General features: G+C 49.1%; 3 protein-coding genes across 3 annotated transcripts; 1 reads left to right on the top strand and 2 right to left on the bottom strand.

The window, feature by feature from the left end:
- Positions 1-1,889: 1,889 nt before the first annotated feature.
- Positions 1,890-3,557, top strand: LOC122613178 (vasorin). Its single transcript, XM_043787225.1, has one exon. It carries the CDS (start codon positions 2,024-2,026, stop codon positions 3,446-3,448), a length of 1,425 nt encoding a protein of 474 aa, XP_043643160.1. The 5' UTR covers positions 1,890-2,023; the 3' UTR covers positions 3,449-3,557.
- LOC122613179 (antigen 5 like allergen Cul n 1) lies at positions 3,526-4,542 on the bottom strand. The gene is made up of 2 exons (XM_043787226.1): positions 4,392-4,542; positions 3,526-4,333 (listed from the first exon to the last, which is right to left on the bottom strand). The coding sequence occupies exons 1-2, from the start codon at positions 4,524-4,526 to the stop codon at positions 3,578-3,580; spliced, it is 891 nt and encodes a 296-aa protein (XP_043643161.1). The 5' UTR covers positions 4,527-4,542; the 3' UTR covers positions 3,526-3,577.
- Positions 4,543-11,413: 6,871 nt separating this feature from the next.
- LOC122612890 (cytochrome P450 9c1) lies at positions 11,414-13,687 on the bottom strand. Its single transcript, XM_043786759.1, has 3 exons — positions 13,004-13,687; positions 12,406-12,940; positions 11,414-12,348 (listed from the first exon to the last, which is right to left on the bottom strand). The coding sequence occupies exons 1-3, from the start codon at positions 13,180-13,182 to the stop codon at positions 11,488-11,490; spliced, it is 1,575 nt and encodes a 524-aa protein (XP_043642694.1). The 5' UTR covers positions 13,183-13,687; the 3' UTR covers positions 11,414-11,487.
- Between the last annotated feature and the right edge of the window lie 6,050 nt (positions 13,688-19,737).

Here is a 19,737-nt window from a genome sequence, read left to right as displayed (position 1 = left end):
ACCTGGACGTGGCGCCATCGGCCGCAGCGCCACTGACGACTTCCGGGAAGCGGAAGCTGAAGCTGGCCGGTCCGCATTATGGCGAATTAATGCGCCATTATTAGACAAATGCATGACAAGCGATTCAATTAGGGCGCCATAAACTGTCGCCGGCAAGGCACACATTCTCCTATCTACTATATGTATGCTGTGCTGTGACTGTCGGCTGTCGGCTGGCATCGCCTCATTATAGTCAATTGCAGGATGACGCAGGACAATGCGCTCGCCTGCGGATAATCAAGCGCTCTTAATGATTTCGCATGCTGTCCGACGGGAAATTGCATTTCTGCCATCGATGGGCAGCTCTAGTTTCCACGCTCTCAATTTCACTCGCTCGCTGGCCATCAGAAAGCAATTTAATATTAAAATTTTCATAAATATTCAGCCAGCGAGGCGGCAGGACCTCGCTGCCATGTTTGCCCATGTTTGGCCATGTTTGGCACGTTTGGATGGGATTTTATTTCACGATTTCCCGATTTGCACAGAACGCATGTCGCTGTCCAGTGCCTTCTAAGCTCGACAGCTGCCCCAATTGATGGCGTTTTTGATTCGGGCTATTAATTAACAATTCCATTATTGCAGATGTGCGAAAATTGGGCCTTAATTAAATTGCTCGTAATGCCGTAATTATTTCACACACACACACTGAGCCCACATTCCCCGTAATTAATGGGATTTTAGTTAAAAATACATTTTTGCTTGTAATAACGAGATGGAGGCAAATACAAATACGAATGCGAATTCGTATGTATAGCAGCAGCATGTGCGTGGCATTTTCAATAAATTTAAGCACACACAGCTCATTAAATGCTTTACATGTGTTGGCTGCCCCCAACCCCCAAGCTCCGAGCTCCGAGCTCCAAGCTCCAAGCTCGAACTGTAGAAAAGTCAAGATGGAAAGTCACTGGGAGGGAAAGTGCCTAATTTATGCAAATGCCTATGCCACAGTGGGCGACTGTGGGAGCTCTGGTGTGGCTGTGGGCTGTGGGCTGTGCACTTATGTAAGCCTCATCAATTTTCCATTGACACAAAGAAGAGTTCCGCAGCAATTGCAAATGTAAATAGGGCACCAGAAAGTTCGTTGGGGTAGCTCCTCAAGAGCGAAGCGCGACGAGCAGATACTTTTCTAAACTGATTAACTTCAGTCTCCCAATTTTTAAGTACGTCATCTTTAAAGGATGCTAACAGGCAGCTTCAACTTATTTGGTGCCTTTCTAAGCCCTTCCTCTATTTTCAAGTATAAAATACCTTTGAGTTGGTAGACTTTAAAAGGCATACTCCCTATCCACGGCAGTTCCCTTTGCGACCTCAGCAATTAAGCGGCAAGGGAACCGCACACTTAATCCCTGGAGTTGGAGGACCTCCTCTCGACATATCCAGCAATCAGCATAAAGCCCCAGCGAAAAGCATTTGGCGTAATTTCGAATTGGGCTCCAGTCGCGACTTCTGGATGCAATGAACTAGATAAGTCCCCATCCAGATGGGATTAGACATGACTTTCGAATCTGGACTAAGTCTCGACTTCTCGAAGTGTGAAATTGCGACTTCGTAGATCCATCAATATGGCGAATGCGACTTAACCCGTAGTGCTGTATTGTCGTAGTGTCTTGGTGTGGGAAATGATTAATGAAAGATATCGGGCGATAAGAAAAGCTGCCAGGCGATAAGAGTGTGCGGGAAGCTATTTGCTCTATTTGATGAGAGGGGAAGAGATAAAAGGTAAAGCTCTGCCACGCTATCTTATCAACGATTCAAATGCCCGGGGCTTTCAACTCTGCACCCAAACTCTGCCCGCTGCCCAAATGTATTTCAATGACTAAGCCAACCCAACCACTGCAAGACCAAATCGTTTTGCTGATAAATTTATTGGAAAAATCGACTCAGAATGTGTGGGAGCTTTTCCGCCACTCGATAAGATAGGAGCACTGACAGCACTGGCTGCGAGCCACTCACCCATTCATTCAGTGCACCGAGAACCTTTACGATGGCGAGTTTGAAAAGTTTGCAGACTGTGAGCGGGCTGCTGACCTTTGTCCTGCTGCTGACGCAGCTGCTGGCCCACGCCCACGTCGTCCAGGCGGAGATCATCGACGCGGCGGAGACGGACCGCTTCTGCTATCCGGAATCCTCGAAGAACACACGCCGCTCCTGCGAGTGCAGCAACGTGAGTGCTTCGCCGTGGGGCAACCGAGCCCTGCGCATCGACTGCAGCTACAAGGACTACAGGGCGGCGGATCTCTCCCTGCTGCTGCCCCTGTACATCGACTCGCTGGATCTCTCCTGGAACGCCCTGGACTCGGTCCCGATCTTCTCCAGCGACAGCCTGCACCAGCTGAACCTGCGGCACAACAACGTCTCGCAGCTGGTGGCCGGCAACTTCAAGCTGCTGACCAGTTTGCGGGAGTTGTACCTGGGCTGGAACAGCATTGGCAGACTAGAGGCCGGTTCCTTTGACGGATTACCCCATCTGCAGGTCCTTGACCTAGCCCACAACAATCTCCACCTGCTGCCCGGTCAACTGTTTGCCCCGCTTCTGGTACTGGGCACCTTGGACATCTCCTGGAATCGGCGCTTCAACGAGTCTGGCGAGGATCTGTACACCGGACTCGGGGTGAACTGGAAACTCTCCACCTTGAGGCTGGACGCTTGCAACTTAGGTGATCTTCACCTGCCCGTCAATGCGCCTCTGAAGGAGCTTTCCCTGCGTCGCAACCAGCTTAAGCGGATTCCCGCACAGCTGCCGGAGACCCTACTCCGCCTGGACATCAGCGACAATCTGCTGGAGGAGCTGCTGCCGGAGGACACGGTCAACCTCACCCAGGTGCGCCAGCTGTTCATCGAGGACATGCCGGTGCTCCAGAGGGTGATGGCCAATGCCCTGGCCCATGTGGACGTCCTCGAGACACTGAGCTTCCAGAACAGCCGTCAGCTTAGCCACCTGGACGCGGAAGCCTTTGGCCCCATCAGGACCACCACCACCAAGAAAAGCGCTCTGCGGTCGCTGAGCTTTCGCGGCACTATGCTGCGCACCTTTAATTCCACGCTGGCGCCGCTTTTTACGCAACTTGCCGAACTGGATCTCAACGGTCTCCCGCTGCAGTGCGACTGCGAGCTGGTCTGGCTGAAGCAGCTGCCGGTCCAAACCAACGGGCGCTGCTACAAGCCAGCCCGCATCCGCGGCATGCTGGTCTCCTCGGCTCGAGGAGATGCCTTCAGCTGCGACACCTGGCCGAGATGGGCCTACGGCCTGGTGGTGCTCTCACTGATCGCCCTCAGCGCCGCGGGCATCTACCTGATCGTCATGGGACTCAGGCCCCACCGCGGAGTCACCATGCGCCGCAAGGTGGGCGCCGGCAGCCCCTACGCCCGCGTCACCATCGAGCCCAATCGCCAGGAGAATCCCCACTAGAAGGCGCCCAGCAGCCCACTACCGCCTAAGTTCTTGTAGTCCATCTTGGAAGCCCACATACAGTAATTGTAAAAGTGGAAGTTACATTTGAAATATATTTAAGAAACTACCCATTCAGCGCCAGGTATATTAGGAACCTCCCAACTTGATACTGGGATGGAAGGCTACACCAGGAGGAGCTTCCAAAGCCTTCGCTGGATGGGATTCGCTGTACTTGATCCTGATCACAAGTGGCCGCTTCGTGTGGAAGCGGTCGACGGCGTTAACGTCGTAGTGCTCCTGCAGGGCGCAGAGATTGGGGTAGCGAGGATTCCTGCCCGCCATGCATCCAGTGGCAGCCACGCCCACCTGGTAGACCTGCTCGCGGGGCAAGTTGCTGCGGGCAAAGTTGCAGACGATGAACTGCTGGTGCCACCGCATGTGGCTCCGCTGGCGGAGCACGCCGCATCCCATGTGTGTGGAACTTTCCTGTAGCAACTGCCGGAAACTGGTGACGTCACTAGCCGGATCGGCAGCTTGCAGATCCTTGTTGGCTCGCTTGTACTGGCCGAACCAGTTGAAGATTTTGTGGCGCAGCAGCTCCAAGTCGCCGTGCTTGCCCGCACTGAAGATTACGTGGCCGGTCAGCTGGCCCACGTGCTTGAATCGCCTGGTGTTGCGGCATCCATCGCCGGACGCACTGCACCTCTTGGCCGCCAGCTTTGCCAGCTGTGCCAGCTCGGGATCCCAGCGGACACTGGCCATTCGGTGGGCGGGTCCGAAGGCGGAGTGTCCGCCCGAGGCCACCTGGTTGCGATAGAAGTTCACCTGGTGCACAATGAACGCCCGCTGCTGATTGCTAAGCGGCATTAGTCTGGCCTCCTTTCCGCATTGCGGGCCGAAGCTCTGGATCGTAAAAGGCAGTTGGTATTTGATCTGGAGACGCATAGGAGGTGCCACTTACCCCGTTGTTGTTGCAGGCCACGTGGTCGGTGGAGCGCGGACACCAGTGCTCCTGGCAGTAGTCCCAGGAGTGGGCGGGGAAAGGGTGGAGGGAGAGAATCACCAGGCAGGTGAACCACACTCTAAACGGGAACATTGTTGACTGTAGTAAGGAGCCCATCTGCTCTGAAGTCCATTAGTACGAGGCCAGAAAATTACAATTCCACGGTCTAATGCCTCAAAAAATGCGAAAACAAGTATAGAATACATATGAATATGACTATATATAGATGATACATGGCTGGTTAAAGCAATAACCGCTCATCGTCACAATTGTAAATGGTTTTTAAGTAGGCCTTAAAATATTAATTAATTCGCCCTCCTATTTAAGCGCCATTGAATTAAACCTGTCAATATGCCACTAGCTGAGTGCTGAGTGCTTCGCGTGGGGGAGACCAGAATTTATATCCCCGACCAGCTGGCTGCACTCCATTGTGCGCGGCATTAATAATAATAATACAGTATGTAATAGTCGCGTCATAAATACTCGGACCAACGGCTCCAGTTGCGAGGGTGGCCAGGGTGGCCGGGGTGGCGAGAGATTTACGAGCCTCGCGAAAGGAATTCGCATAAATAAATATTTTTTGTATCGCCTCTCTGCTGTGCCGTCTGGACACCACCCTCCAGTATGGCGCGAATTATTAATTTCGATATCTGACTGCCAATTATGGTGCTCTGGGCATGGCCGTGCGTCCTTTTCCGCTCATGAATTAGTTAGCAGGGGATCCGGAAAGTGTGGAATGCCCATGCCGCCATGGCAAGTGGCTCATGATTAAAGCATAAATATTGTGGGGCCAATTTAAATTATATTCAGAGCTCAAACATAAGAAAATGCCATATACCATTTGGTATATCCACTCCTTTGGGCCTAATAGTTCGCATTCCTGCAGCCAGTTGCGGGCAATTATTGACGAGTAATTTGCATTTCACTACGACAATCTATCAATGACTAGCTCGTCATCGGCGACGCCTGTGCATATTAATTGTGGGCCATTTTCACGCCGTCTGTGGGCCAAAGCGAAAGCCAACGCCAAATCCAATGCCAAAGGATGCGGTCTCTCCAGGCGCCTGCGTCCTGCGTCCTTGTGCCAGTGGCCCAGTGCCACGAGTTGCATGCCACTCCGAAGGCGAGTCCGAACCGAATTCGATTCCGAATCCGAATCCAAATCCGAATCCGAGCCCAACGCGGAGCCAGCAGCATCCGGAGGCGGGCTGTGTGCCAGTTGGAATTGGTGCGTCGAGGCGAGTGGACGCGCTGGCGGATGATTGATGCGGACATTGCGTATACGTCGTGTGTGCGGTTCTAGCGTTCGTCGGTAGTGTGTGTGGACTGGGAGGCTGTGGCTCTGGAAGCAGTGACTCTGGCAGCTGGGGAGCTGAGGAGCCGAGGGGAACTAGCCAACTTGAGGCCCGTTAATTGTGCGCTTGACGTTGTGGCATTGGCCGTGCGAATGGCGAATTACAAACCGCTTTCGGGGCCGCCGGCCGTTGTTGTTGTCCTGGCAGTCGTCAATGAATTATTATGTCCTAATACCAATTGACAGCGAGTGGAGCGTTGGGGGCATGAATAAAATATCAAAAGCATTTTGGGCCCCGAGCTCTGGCTGGCGTTATCATCGCGAATGAGCAAAAGGCAATTCTCCGGTGTGCCGATGCTTAACTTGACGTTGACTTCAATGCTCGTATCCTCGTATCCTGGTATCCGCGTATCCGCGTATCCTCGTATCTGGGCGAGCACACATCCCCTTTGCATTATTAAATATTCAGCGTTTATGCGCAACAAACAAAAAGTCGTTGCTCTTGCTTTCGCCCTTTGCCCCCATTTGTTCCCATCTATCTCGTCTTTTCGGCGAATCTCAAGCTGGCTAGCAAAACAATCCTAATGTACATTGACAGTGTGGTCGAAGAGGGAGCTCCTACTGGGCCACGTCGCCAGCCATCTATATCCACAGGCACATCCACAGTCACATCCACATTCACATCCCAAACTAAATCCACATCCGTATCCGCCCAGCGGGCTTAGCGAGTCATGTTTACTTAATGGATACGCCGGGCAACTATTAAGTGCTCCCCAACCTTCCCCGCCTCCCATTTACCATCTTAGTAGTTCCGAGCGAATGTTAGATTCAATATGGTTCAGCCAGTGAGCCACATTATCCGAATGTGCAATACAGCCGCGGCTGCAGCAAAGTTCGCTGGCGGAGATTAGGAGATTAGGAGCACCCTGCCAGAGCCATTATGCGCACTTATTATGATTATTATCCCGGAATTACCCCACCAGAAATATAGAGCCCAGAGCCAAGGATTTGACCGTCCCCGGGGACGGCAGCCTGCAGTTTGTTATCTCGAAGGCCCCATCTCCACGCCATTACCCTTCCCACAGGACAACAAAGGCATTCCGCGCCAGACTCGCCGCGTCCAGATTCCCGTGCTTTCCTTTTTAATTTTAATGCGAATCTTGCTGCTGCAGGACAGCGGCAAACCCGGCAAAGGCGGCAAAAGCGGCAGGTGAAAGCAGTGAAAGCGGAGCCAGAGGCGAAAAAGACAAGAAAGAATTAAGCCAAGTTGAAGAGCGAGCGAGAAACAACGCCAGCGGGCGGTCCAAAGCCAACTTCATTTACGTCTGAAACGCAGTTGAAATAAACGACTTCACGACACTGGCGGATTTCCTAAAAAGTAAGTTAAGCCTACGCCGCCACCTGTCATCCCTCACCCATCACCCACCACCCACCATCCAACACCCACCAGCCACGCCAATCCTCACCTGCACTCGCCCTCGGCATTCCGAAGCAGCTCATTAAGCTGGGAAAGTTACAAACCGTCTTTGTACACGGCAAATAATAAAGCAATACAATTGCAATATCCAATGGGTTATGGTATATCACCACAGTGCCATTCATATGAGTGAATCATATCTGAGTTCGAACACATTTAATACAATAATATTTCATGCCACATTTCCCTCTTAATTAATAGCCTATTCTATGTTTTCGTTTGCCTGATTTCCAGTTTAGATTTATAATGCCCACCCAATATTTTCCAAGCTGCAAGGCAAACTCTAAATCAATATTAAATTGAAGCAATTAAATAAAGGATACTTGTCCTGGTTAAATGAAACGTAATTTAATGGTTTCGAGCACAACGTGATTCCAAGTTTCAAGTTTCGGCGCGCAAGTGAAAGTATCGAGTTGATTTGGCTTAGACAGAAGTTCTTTGACGCCGAAACCCCGAATTTTCCTCCATGTAGAAGTGGCGGTGGCCCCAAGGCCAAAAGTGGGAGAAAGTCAAAGAGGATTGTGCTTTTGGCCAGTTGCTGGCATTGTTTCAACTCGCAGGCGGATGTGCCACTCGCATTCCGCTCATCCGAGCCAAGTTCCCGCATTCCAAGCCGTTTCCTTCCGCCTCCGCCGCCGTCCCTCATCCCTCCTTCCCATCCAGCAGATATTTACAATTGTCGAGGGCGGCTAATTAAATTTCACAGCGTGGGCTTGGTCGAGTTCAAGCGAAACATTTGGCCTACTGCGGAGCATCCGCCTTTGTTTGCGCTGCACCTACGGGCGGAATCGGGAATCGGTAGTCCGGAATCCGGAATCCAAAGCCCGGATGCAACTGGCAGCACTGCATGTGGTTGTGGGGAGGAGCCCGGAGGTGGCGCGGGCTTAGGAACGGCAACAGCTGGCGGCGGAGAAATATTAAAAGTTTTTACCTCCGGCTTCCTGCCAGCTGCCACATGCCACATCCTCACTCGGCTGCTGGCGGAAAGGGGGTTGGGGGGATCCCCAGCCCAGCACGAGGCATCCAAACCGAGAAATGTCACACAAATGTGGACCAAAGCGATTTATGTGCAGCAGCTCAGTTATGACAATGCCAGCAATGCAAATTCACGCTTGGCCAGCCGAATGTGCATTAGACAATAATGCTGAGTACTGTGGTGTGGCACCCATAGATGATGGTACGAATATGCTGGCAAGGATCTTGCAGCTGGCAGCTGGCAGAAGCAGAAGCAGCAAGGACGAGCCAGGACCAGGCCACAGGAACTCGATTGCCATCGCATAAACAAAAATGTTGCAGAAATTGCCGTAATGCGGCGGAGCATTAAATAAAAACCGAAAATAAAATTATGTTTATTTTCCCCATCCCAACGCAATTGTGTGAGTGTGTGCTTGTGTTACTGTGTGTGTGTGTGTGCGCTTGTGTGTGGCTTCTGGAGGAGGTCTTCAAAAACTTGCCAACGACACAAGAAACTTTCCCTTGAAGCACTCTCCAAATTATGCTTTTCCTTCTTGTTTTCCTTATGGGGGAAACTTGCTTACACCGAATTCAAGAGACGTTAACAACGTTTTTCCCCAGCTGAGGACGCAGAGGGGGGGCTGGAAAAGCGGGGGGCTGGTTCGTATTTATATACAAGCTCCACAAGCTGCGATAAGCAAAAGGAGAGCACATTCAGATGGGGCTCAGATATTTGACTACGAGGAACAAACAATGTCAGGCGATTCAATTACATAGTTTCGAAGTACGGGGACTTTAGCATCATTATTGTCCTGTGACATTGCGACATTATAGGCCATTACGGCATCTTAAAGCTGGGATTTGATTATGCAGTTGCATCGAAAGTTGCATGAAAGTTAAAGTGCATATAGTAATTTATAGAACCTTTCGGTTCGGTGGCAGCAACTAATTTTCCAAGCAGGCGGCAAACAAATAAGACAATTTTTCAATACTTACAATTATCCATTTGTCACCGCTTTTCTGGTCGATGATTGAACGCCAGGACTTGAAATTTTCAGCAAAATGTGCGCATACACGAGGGAAAACACTTGACACACAGCCATGCGAACGCTATCGCTTCGTGCTTATCGCAAAACGCATCGCAGCAAGGGCAAGAAAAGCGTAGGAGAGGCCGGGAAAGCTGGGAAAACTGGGAAAACTGGGAAAAGAGGAAAGCCAGAGGGAAAACTCGTGTGCGACAGTTTGCCATTGTGCCAAATTGTTAATGCTCAGCATTCTCGGCTCGGCTCGCCTTCTCCTTTTGGCCGCTGCCTCGTCTTATTGTTCCTGGCATTATCATTGTATCGTCGTCATCGCTGTTTTTCTCCTATTTCCCTACTTTTCCCGCACCCTTCCATTTTATTTCTTCTCTGTTTTTCTTTTTTATACTCTGCGTCTGCCGGGAAAATGTAATGCTTCTGGTGGCGTCTGGCGGTCGCGGCGCCAAAGTTTCTTTATGACCTCTGCTCTGTATCGAGGATAACACCCCACACATACCACAAAAACGGATATATATATAGATATATATATATAGTATCCAGGCCACATTTGTGTGGGTGAATTGATTGATAAGGTTGCTGCGAACAAAACAGAAAACGGAAAACAGGAGTGGCAACAGAACGCAGTTGTAGAAATAGCTCTGCTGGTGTCGCCACAGTTTATGACGTTCTACAGATTACGCATACGCAGCGTTGGCATCTGAAGATTACGCATACGCAGCGTTGACAAGGCAGGCAGGCAGGCGGGCGGAACTCGAATGCAGCCACCCAAAAACCGAAGGAGAAGCTGGAAACTTGACGCTGCCTTCGGCAAGCTGGGAAACTTAGAAGCTGGCAAACTGGGAAGCTGGCAAACTGGGAAACTGGGATGCTGGGAAACGGACAAACTTGGGCCATAAAACGAAGGGCCAGAACCGCAAAGCGTTTGCTTAGTTATCCCCGCCAGCATCTCGCAAACTTTTCGCTTTAATTCCACTTTCCACTGCCTTTGCCTCATTTTTAAGCAAATATTGTGGTAGACTTACACACAACCACTTCCACGTCCATGCGGGATTGCCGCCGGCCTATTTGCTCCTCCACATGTGACTCAATCCAACCAGACCAAACCAGACCCGTTTTGCATGGACGACATTGTTGCAGCGAGGACGACAACAAGGCTGCCAATAAAAAACATCCAACTAATTTGAAGCGCGTTGAAAGTTTTACGAATCTCGAGGCCCCAACTTATATGCAACTAATTACGTGCGTTACATTGTGCGAATGGCGAATGGTTGTGTGGGTGTGTGGGTGTGTGGGTGTTTGCACGGCCATATCTGGTAATTGCCTTCGCCTTTTTACGGCCCTGGGGTCTCAGCCTAATGACCATAGGCGTGCTCCGGATTTGACCACCGTCACCATGGCCATCAATAGGTGCAGAAAGTTGGGGCCAAGTTCTTCCAGCTAATCAGACTTACGGGCCAAGTGGATGGCCAGTACGTTGTAAACAAGGCTTACAAAGTACCACTAAACGTAATGCGATGAAACTAAGCAGGTTGGCAGTATTACTGCAGTTGTAAAGCCGTAAAGTAGATGAAGCATACTGGAATATGATTTGTAACCAAAAGCAACCCACTGAGTTTCCTAGGGTCTTAGAAAACGTTACACTCGAAGAAGGAAACTAAAATATCCTTGCAACACAGTTTTATGTTAATTATCAGATTTAGCTTTACAGCATATGTTTGCAGTCTATTGCGGGTGGGAAAATCGAAGAAGAGGTGCTTTTCCCTCACCAACCAACGCTTTTCCTGCCCTGCGAAAGTGAGTTTATGACACGAGTGTAATATAATTCATACTGTGCCGAAAAATTTTAATGCCGCCTGAAAAATACCCCCAATAAATAATCCTTAATGTCCCGCGTGTGTGAGAGTGGGTGGCTGTGATGGTGTGCTGGTGTGCGGGTGGGCGTATGTGTGGCTGGTGACACCGCCCACCACCCAACACACACCACCCACACCTCCTTGTTATTTTATGCGGTGTAACCGCAACACATACAACCTGGGTGGTTGGACGAGGACATCATGTCCTGACAGTATTATGACGTGGCTCGTCGCCCGCTCCTAGCCCGCAATCTCTGCCCGTGACATGGACCTTAAAGCCGGAGGAGCCAGGGAAAACAAAGCGAATGGAGAATGAAACATGGCCGCGACAAATTTGTCAGCACAAGGGTGTCCAGATGAAATAAATTGTCAGTTTTTGTTTCGTTACCGCTCGCTTTATTAATATTTATGTGTGTGTCCGGGGGCGTGTTATTTATTAAGCGGCTCCACGGGACTCCAAATTGCACCAGAACAGCTCGCGGGGCATCATTTGAAAGCCGGAGAGGCTGCTCATCATGTCCGCCGGCGTGCGATCCGTGGGCTTCAGGTGGTAGCGCAGGACCAGCTGGAAGATCAGCGACTTGACCTCCATGAGAGCCAGCCGGTTGCCGATGCAGCTACGTTGGCCCACTCCGAAGGGCAGGTACGTGAACTGTCGGATCTCGTGCTTGTGTTCCTCGTCAAAGCGCTCCGGCCGGAACTCCTCCGGTTCCGGGAAGTTGTCCGGGTCGTGATGCAGTGCCGCCACGTTAATGTGCACCAGGTCGTCCTCCCGCAGGCTAGCCACCACCTCGCCCGCCTCGTCCTTCAGCTGGAAATCAGCGCCACACATTCGATCCACGACGAATGCCGGTGGCCACTTTCTCAGCGACTCGGAGACCACGCAGTCCAGATACTTCATGCCGATCAGGGTGTCGTAGTCGAGTGGCTTCTCCCCCAGCTGCTCCTTCACGGCCAAGATCTCCTCGTGTAACTTCTCCTGCACATCGGCGTTCATCATCAGTTCGTAGCTGGTGAAGCTCAGGCAGGTGGCCACCGTCTCGAATCCTGCCGAGAAGAACAATAGGCACTGGGCCAGCAAGTCGTCATCGTTGAATTCTGCCCTATCCTCCTGTGCTCCACTCCGTGGATCCGTAGATCCTTCTTGCTCTGCCTTAAACTGTCGCTGGGCCTCCATCAGCAGGTGAATCATATCGGGCCGCACGATACTCTGCTCCTTGCGATACTTCATGGCACCGAAGACCAGCTTCTTGAAGTAGTCCACGTTGTTCATGTCCATCACGGGGATGCGCAGTGCCTGCAAGGAGGGAAAGGTATTACACCCTCTAATAAGAAGGGATAGTTCATAACTTACCTTCATCAGCCTCGGCAGCAGAATGTACAGCATTACTTTGAGTCCGCCCCAGAAAGTGAACTCCGAGATGCGCTGGCCGATGGAGAAGAACTCATTGTTGGGATCCTTGAAGGAATTCACCTGGATGCCAAAGGCAGCCGACGCGATCACGTCGTTGGTGTAGCGCGTGAAATAGTCCTTCAGCTCCAGTTCAGAATTGCCCGCATCCAGTTGGCGCTGCACGAAGTCCACCGCCTCCACATTGCAGTAATGGATGAGCTCGAACATCTGGCGGATCTTGAGGCTGGTGAACGTGGGCGTCAGGGTGCTGCGCATTTGCTTCCAGCGACGATCCCGCAGACTGAGCAAGCTCTTGGAAATCACGCTGGAGTCGTCGAATCCATCGGTGATCCCCTTGCGATGGTTGGCGAAGGTATCGAAGCTCTTGATGCCCACCTGGCGAATAAGTTCCGGGTCGGCGAGGTAGTACAGAGGATCCCGCAGGTTGTAGACTCCATAGACCTTGTGCTGCTTCAGTCGCAAGTGCAGGTCAATGCTAATGAAAACGGCAACAAGTACTTAGGAGGAACTGGAGTAGGGTCATAGCTGTGCTACTTACCTGTGCTTTATGTACGACTCTTGGCCCATCAGCACCGACCACGGAATATTGCCCAGCAGCGGAATGGGCTTCTCGTGGGCCACGCCCCTTTTCGAGAAGTAACCGAAGGGATAGACAGACCATTTGTACAGCAGCAAACCGACGAAGGCCACGAATATCAACAACTCCACGAAAACCATGACGGAATTTTGGGGATTGGGTGAGGGAGTCGGGGTCTCTAATCCAGCTGCGCAGCACGGGGAGCTGCCGAAAAATTCAGAGAGCGACTTCGCCAGTCAACAGACGGAACGCCACTGAAATAAACAATGTGCGCTCTCTCTGTATATATATAAGCTATCTCGAAGAGAGGTGTATGCACATATACATGTGTATAGGGGGAGAGCAAGAACCGGCGAAATGTGTGAGTGTGTGCATGTGTGCTTGAGTTTACCTGATTAAGCGAAAAAGCCAAACATTAAGAGAGTGGGTTTGCTTATCAATTCAATTAGCATTGGAAGTCACATGAACATTAAAGAGTTATGTATATTCACCCGAACTATCTGCATTGTATAGGAAAGCCCATTAGCCAAACATCTAGCCACTTTCAAGCTCATTGTGAAATGGGGAAAACCAATGACGTAACTAAGACCTATTTATAGATCCTAATCGAAATATTCCATTAGATGGCAGCAAGACGTCAACACACACACACACACACACAAAATGGATTAATCCAAAGAGATAACTCCAATCTGATGACTAAGCACGATATGGGGAAAGCTACTTTGCTGCTGTTCCGAAGCAAACACACTGAAGTCCTGGAGCATGTGCGACTAGATTCAGTTCTCGGCCGAGTTGAACTTGGCATTCGGCATGTCATGCCTAATCTCATTGGCATAAACTAATTTCAGCACTAATCCCCTAAAGCGACTCAACTATTTATTATAAAGGACTTAGCGAAGACAGCCCAAAGTGGAGTGGGAGCTTGGGGCTGCTTAAGGAGCCGAGGGAGCTACGTGCCTGGGATCTTCCCGCAGTGGCGACCTCAAACTGAAACTCAAACTCGAACTCAAACTTTGTCCCTCGCTGCATCTTACACTGGCAAAGTCACGGGCAGGACTGAAATATATCTGATGAATACATATACAATTATAATAAACTGCTAGAATGGCAATTAGGCGGAGTGATCGGTATCTGTTGAGGAAACTATAAATAAAAACGTTCCAATTCTTCAAAAGCACTTATGCAAGTGGCTCGGAATCCTTCTGAAAAGTAGAAACTTGAGTGATTTTGACTAGTAAAAGCATTGCATGCAGTTAGCATTTGGGAAAAGTTTAGTGCGCCGGCATCCAGTTTCTAACTCGCTCTAATCCGAGAGGTCCTGTGCGAAGTCCTTGGGCATCCAACGCACGTCCCGAGCAAATGACAAAATTTGCTTGCATTTAGTGCGAGGCTAACGGGAAATTATTGCACTGCTTGCAGGACGAGGGAGCGATGGCAAGGACCAGAAAGGATGATGAAGACAAAAAGCCAACAAATCGGTTGGCAGGCAAAAATCCCATTTGATTCAGCGGTCAGTCAGGAATATCAAATGAGAGCAGAATCAATCTCTCGCTCGTCCTTTGAGCTCCAGTTCTCACCCGCCTCGTTGTTGGGAACTAAGTCTGCCTTCCACTGTAACTGCTGTTTGGGGCCAGAGGCGCTGGAGGTCCCGAAAAAGGGGTTCTCTCAAGTAATGTCCTTTCAAGTGTCCTTGTTTTCATGGTATACCATCAGGGATACTTAATGTGAGCTTGCCATATGAATGAGACTTCTGTGGCGCCCCTGTTCATAAATCTTTCCTACGCCACTGTGCTGCTCCATCGTTTTTGTTTCTGCTGGATATCAAATGTGTTTACATTGGCAAAAATGGGTCGAGGTGGGCAAGTTCAGTGGGAGGGGGAGTTTAGTGGGGTGGGGTGGCGCAAATGGCCAAGTACTTGAAGACGCTTTTTTTGCACTTCATTGGCAACCGATGGGTTTGGGCCATTTGAATCGTTCGTCCTCGCAATCGACCTCGTCGTTGGCTTTGTTGCTGTTGACTTGGCCGTTTGCAAGTCTGTTTTCGCTTCCCTTTCCGTTCGCCAGTGGGCTTGAAGTGCCGCCAAGTTGTCCTCCTAAGTGGGATCCTCTTTGATGTCCGTCGAAATACCCAAATACCCAAAGTCAATGTTTTGACATTCTGACTCTAATTAGGCCAAAACGTTGTGTTTTCTCTAATCAAACGGATAATAACGCTATCGCGGCGCGCACACAAGCGCAAACATTTGTCCAGTCAGTAAGTGTGTGTGTGATTTTGAGGGCCCATAGCGGTGTACACGAGGTGGTGCAGGACATGAAGGACATAGGGGGTGGTGCTGCGCACTTGACATATATCTTGCATTCCCCATAACTATCCACCCAGGAGCTTATAACATCGAACTCACAAGTACCTTTACAAGAAATATAAAGATGTAGGTCTTATCAAACAAGTAAGGCTCATCTTTACATTTCTTATGACAGCATCATTAAATTATGTAATACGCTTAGGGCCTAGATTGTGTTAACTTTAATAAGATATTTATATAAACACGACTGAAATGCTCTCGGAACGCCTTCAGGCAAACACTTGGCCATTGTTGCAGATTCCGCTTACGAGATGTCTGTCTACGTATGTCCTTGTTATCCTGCCATGTATGCTCCCCCTGCTGTATGAGTTTATAATTTATAATTAAAATAAACAAACAAAAAGCGGCCTGCTCCGATTCGATTGAAGGATGGGCTGCCCCGATAAGTATGCAACCTGAATTAAGTTATGTTCAAGGATTCCTTGGAGACCTCAGCTCGGATCCTCGAATCCTCGGGCCTGGGCAAATCCGCTTTGAATAACTGCTTATTGGAATGCCAAAAATGTTTCTGCCCGATAATCGCGCCATAAAAGGCTTAGCCAACTGCATAGTGGAAAAGGACTCACACTCACGCACACACACACACACACACACACACAAACACACACACTCGCACGCGCCGAAACCACATTCCATATAAAATGTTAATTTATTGCCATTGTGGGCCATTCCACAAACGATGTTATTATGCAATCGCTGGCAAAACATACCCGGAAAAATGCCAGAACATACAAAGCAAATCGTCTGAGTTTCAGTTTAAATGTGTTTCTATGGCGGCGTGGCACTCAAATTTATGACAAACGGAAACCGTTTTGGCTAGATTTTTCGCCCGAAAATCAACCAAATGCAATAAATATTTGTACAAAAATAAAGCAGCCCATGTTCCGACCCTCCGGCCCACCTATTGATTCCGCCCGATGCGCCGCCCTGTCGTCGTGATCTCGCAGAAAGAAAGTGGCCAAAAGACAATGGCCGAGTTGGCTGCCAAGCGGCCAAGCGGCCAACACCTGCTCGCACGTGACTCGGGCCAGGAATTTATGTGTGTCGAAGGAAATCGAAAAACATTTTTTATGCACACATCAAATTTATGGCCAAACAAGGCCGATCTCCCCAAAACATGGACTTGGCCAGATAGCCTCCACTCCTCCCCTTTCCATTTTGGGCTCCGCGACCTCCTGCAGTCCCCGGAATGCGCCGGAACTCAAATATTTGCTCACGGAGCCCGTCCGCCGGCAACGCGACTCCTGTCAATCGCAAATTCCTGATCCCGGGGTGCGGGTCAGCCATGTCCCCGCATAGATGAGTCCTGCTTTGTGCGCATACCCGTGCACTGGGGCATCCGGAGTTATCCGCTCGTCGATGGAGGCCAGATTCCACAACTGCGAAGCTCATTTCAAAGTTGACTCGCACTTTTGCGGAATTTCTTGTCATGGCTTGGAAATGTCATAAAATATAAGATACATGGGAGTTTGGCACATGCACCGCAAGGCTAGAAGTTTACTTTAAATACTAAAGAGTAAAAAATTGGGTTTGAGAGTTGGTAATATACTTTCGGAGAGATCAAACCAGTTGCCTTTATAGCCTTTACCCAGAATCCTGCTCTGCGCATCTCTGGCCGAAAAAGAATGCCTAAAATGTGATAAGGATGCTTACACAATGTGGGCCTTGACCCTCGTTCCACTCCCCGTTCCTCCACTGTGCGCACTCATTCAAATTTATGCTTATGCCTAAACGCTGATTATGACAAATATGCCACGGTCCACCGAACACGCCACCCACTTCCCACCCACTTCCCAACCACCTACCACCCACTTTCCACCTCTTTCTAGGGGGGCCTATTATTCCAGTGGGCCTGCTTGTTTGCAGGCGCTTTGTTGTCCCTCGGTCAGTTGGGGAAAATCCCAAAATAAATAAAAGCTGTATTATTAGCTTGATGGAGCGGAGTCTCCTCCCTCACCTCCGCCGACTGCCAGGATTCCCGGCTCCATTCAGACGGCCACTAATGACACGCACGCAGAGTCACAAATAAATATGGGCATGTATGGTGTATGCTTTATATGCGTTCATATACGAGTATTCACGCATCGGGGAGTGTCAACAATTATACTGTGCAAATTGTTCGACGTGTGTGCAGTGCTGTGTGTCACCTGCCACATTTGCTTTATTGCCACTCATTAGAGACGCTCGACGAGCGTTGGGTGAACCCTTCCACCTGGACTCCGCCTCCTCACCCTTTCCTTCCTACTTGCCACTGCCGATGTTTTACATGTTGCTCTGTTGACTTCCAGCACGTATTAGTTTTTCCTCCCCCCCATCAAATCCCTGCGATTTGACAGCAAATGACAAAAGATTCCGCTCGCCAGCTGCTGCGACACTTTGATGAATGGGGTCACCGAGTTGCGGCTCCGGGATTTACGGCTCTGCCTCATGGGATACAAATGTTAAACGCTCCGACGATCGAAGTTCAGCTACTCACATGCACGCCCCAAAGTTCTCAGCCCAATTGGTCCGCAATTCGGGCCCGAAGTTTCTTAACTGCTTCCAATAAATACAAAGATATACATTTCAAGTCAATGAGAGCATTAAATGTACATTTCCGCCTTAAATCACAGCCTAAGCCTATTTTCATCTAGCTATACTTGCCACAAAGAAGCCATAATGGTGGAAACTAAATGCGTATCAACTGTTCGCACAGGCTTCATTATTTTCAGTGTATGCAGTGTGGGTAATTGATTTCGCAGAATGAATAGCGATTAATCCTTGAATAATAGCCGCATATTAAATTTGTGGCTTTATTGGCAACGAACTCTAATTATTCTTCAGCTGCACAAGTGACATAAATTAAAACTTTCAGTTTAAGTGCCAATCCATTTTAAATCTGGTTTCACATAAATCGGATTAGCTTAATTATTGTTTTGGCTAAAAGCCGATTTGGTCGAAATATTAGCACTGAACTATGGCAAACATACGACTTTTTCCAAATGGCTCATCCTCAAAAATAAGCCAACAGGTCTTACAATCATCTGAAAATTACTTTTTTGCATGGCTGAAAGACTAAACTATAAGTCCCTATCATAATCTGGCGTTTTTTCGGAAATCAATTTTTTATCCATTTTCGCATTTTTTATAAGGGGTAACATCATCAAAATATGCAAAAAATGGAAAAAAATTAAAAGTTTAAAATTGAAATGCCAATCGATTGGGAATACGATTAGGAGCTAAACAAAGTAGAGCAATCCACATTTGGACCATAAAATCGATATTTGTGGCCAGAATACCTATTTTTCGGTCTTAAAATAAGGGGTAACCTTCATAACTTGGCCAAAAAGGATCAGAATCATCTGAAAATAACTTTTTTGCATAGCTATAGGTCCACACTAAATATCTGTATCACAATCCGGCGTAATTTGAAAAATCCATTTTTGGGATATTTTCCCATTTTTTGTAAGGGGTTACATCATTAAAATTTGCAAAAAATTAAAAAAAAAATTTTTTTTTAATTTGAATGCCAATCGATTAGAAATGTAATTAGGAGTTGGCCGAAGAACAGAAACCAATATTTGACCCATATAATCAATTGTTTTGGCCAACAAACTGATTTTTAGTCGGCCAAAAAGAGATGGATGTGCATTCTGCATTGTTTGGTTGTAAGTTGCGTGGGAATCCTACATCCTTTTCAGTTATTGTTCGCTCCCAATTCCAAGGATTTGAGGAGCACGACTTGCAGTGCGGCAATTGTCCTGGCAACGGCGATTATATTGAGTGTGCGATGCGTAATTGTCGGCATTTGTGCCGGACTAAGTCGGGCAATCGCTCTAAGCCAACAATAGAAGGGTCTCTGAAACCCGGATGGCGTAACTAAGCCGGAGCCGTAGCCGGATTCGGAGGATTCGGATGCCGGAGCCAACAAAAAAAGGATTATTTTGATTATTTTGCTTGTTTCCCGGCGAAAGTGAGTGGGTGAATGGGGAGCGGCTGTTTATTTCAATGAACTTGCCTTTCAAACGAAATTTTATCATGCTTGGCCAGGCCGAGCTAACCATTTGGCATTTGCCCGAAAAGCATCACTACAATAAACCGAATGCGTGAACAGAGCACATTTGAATGAAATTTGCTTATGCCTGCGCCTCATATTCTCCTCTCTACTCCTGCTTACTCCTCGCAGACATCCAATCCCTGTGGCTAACGAGCTGGCTCAGCTCTGGGAGGACCAGCGGGAGGACCAAGCGGAGCACCGGCAAAGGACTTGGAATTGGAATCGGAATCGGAGGCGGAGGCCACGAGAAGCGCGCAGTCAACGTTTACACGCTCCAGCAGCCGCATAAGTTT

The sequence above is a fragment of the Drosophila teissieri genome, chromosome 2R, assembly GCF_016746235.2.
Source record: "Drosophila teissieri strain GT53w chromosome 2R, Prin_Dtei_1.1, whole genome shotgun sequence".
NCBI classification, from domain to species: domain Eukaryota; kingdom Metazoa; phylum Arthropoda; class Insecta; order Diptera; family Drosophilidae; genus Drosophila; species Drosophila teissieri.
This window is presented reverse-complemented; position numbering and strand designations above follow the sequence as displayed.

What these genes read in the sequence shown, in the direction of transcription:
- LOC122612890 (XM_043786759.1), bottom strand. Translation starts at nt 13,182, where the DNA reads ATGGTTTTCGTGGAGTTGTTGATATTCGTGGCCTTCGTCGGTTTGCTG. An exon ending in GAGTCGTACATAAAGCACAG is followed by an intron (nt 12,941 to 13,003) that starts GTAAGTAGCACA and finishes CGTTTTCATTAG; the next exon opens with CATTGACCTGCACTTGCGAC. An exon ending in TGCTGCCGAGGCTGATGAAG is followed by an intron (nt 12,349 to 12,405) that starts GTAAGTTATGAA and finishes CCCTCCTTGCAG; the next exon opens with GCACTGCGCATCCCCGTGAT.
- LOC122613178 (XM_043787225.1), top strand. Translation starts at nt 2,024, where the DNA reads ATGGCGAGTTTGAAAAGTTTGCAGACTGTGAGCGGGCTGCTGACCTTT.
- LOC122613179 (XM_043787226.1), bottom strand. Translation starts at nt 4,526, where the DNA reads ATGTTCCCGTTTAGAGTGTGGTTCACCTGCCTGGTGATTCTCTCCCTC. An exon ending in TGGCCTGCAACAACAACGGG is followed by an intron (nt 4,334 to 4,391) that starts GTAAGTGGCACC and finishes TTTACGATCCAG; the next exon opens with AGCTTCGGCCCGCAATGCGG.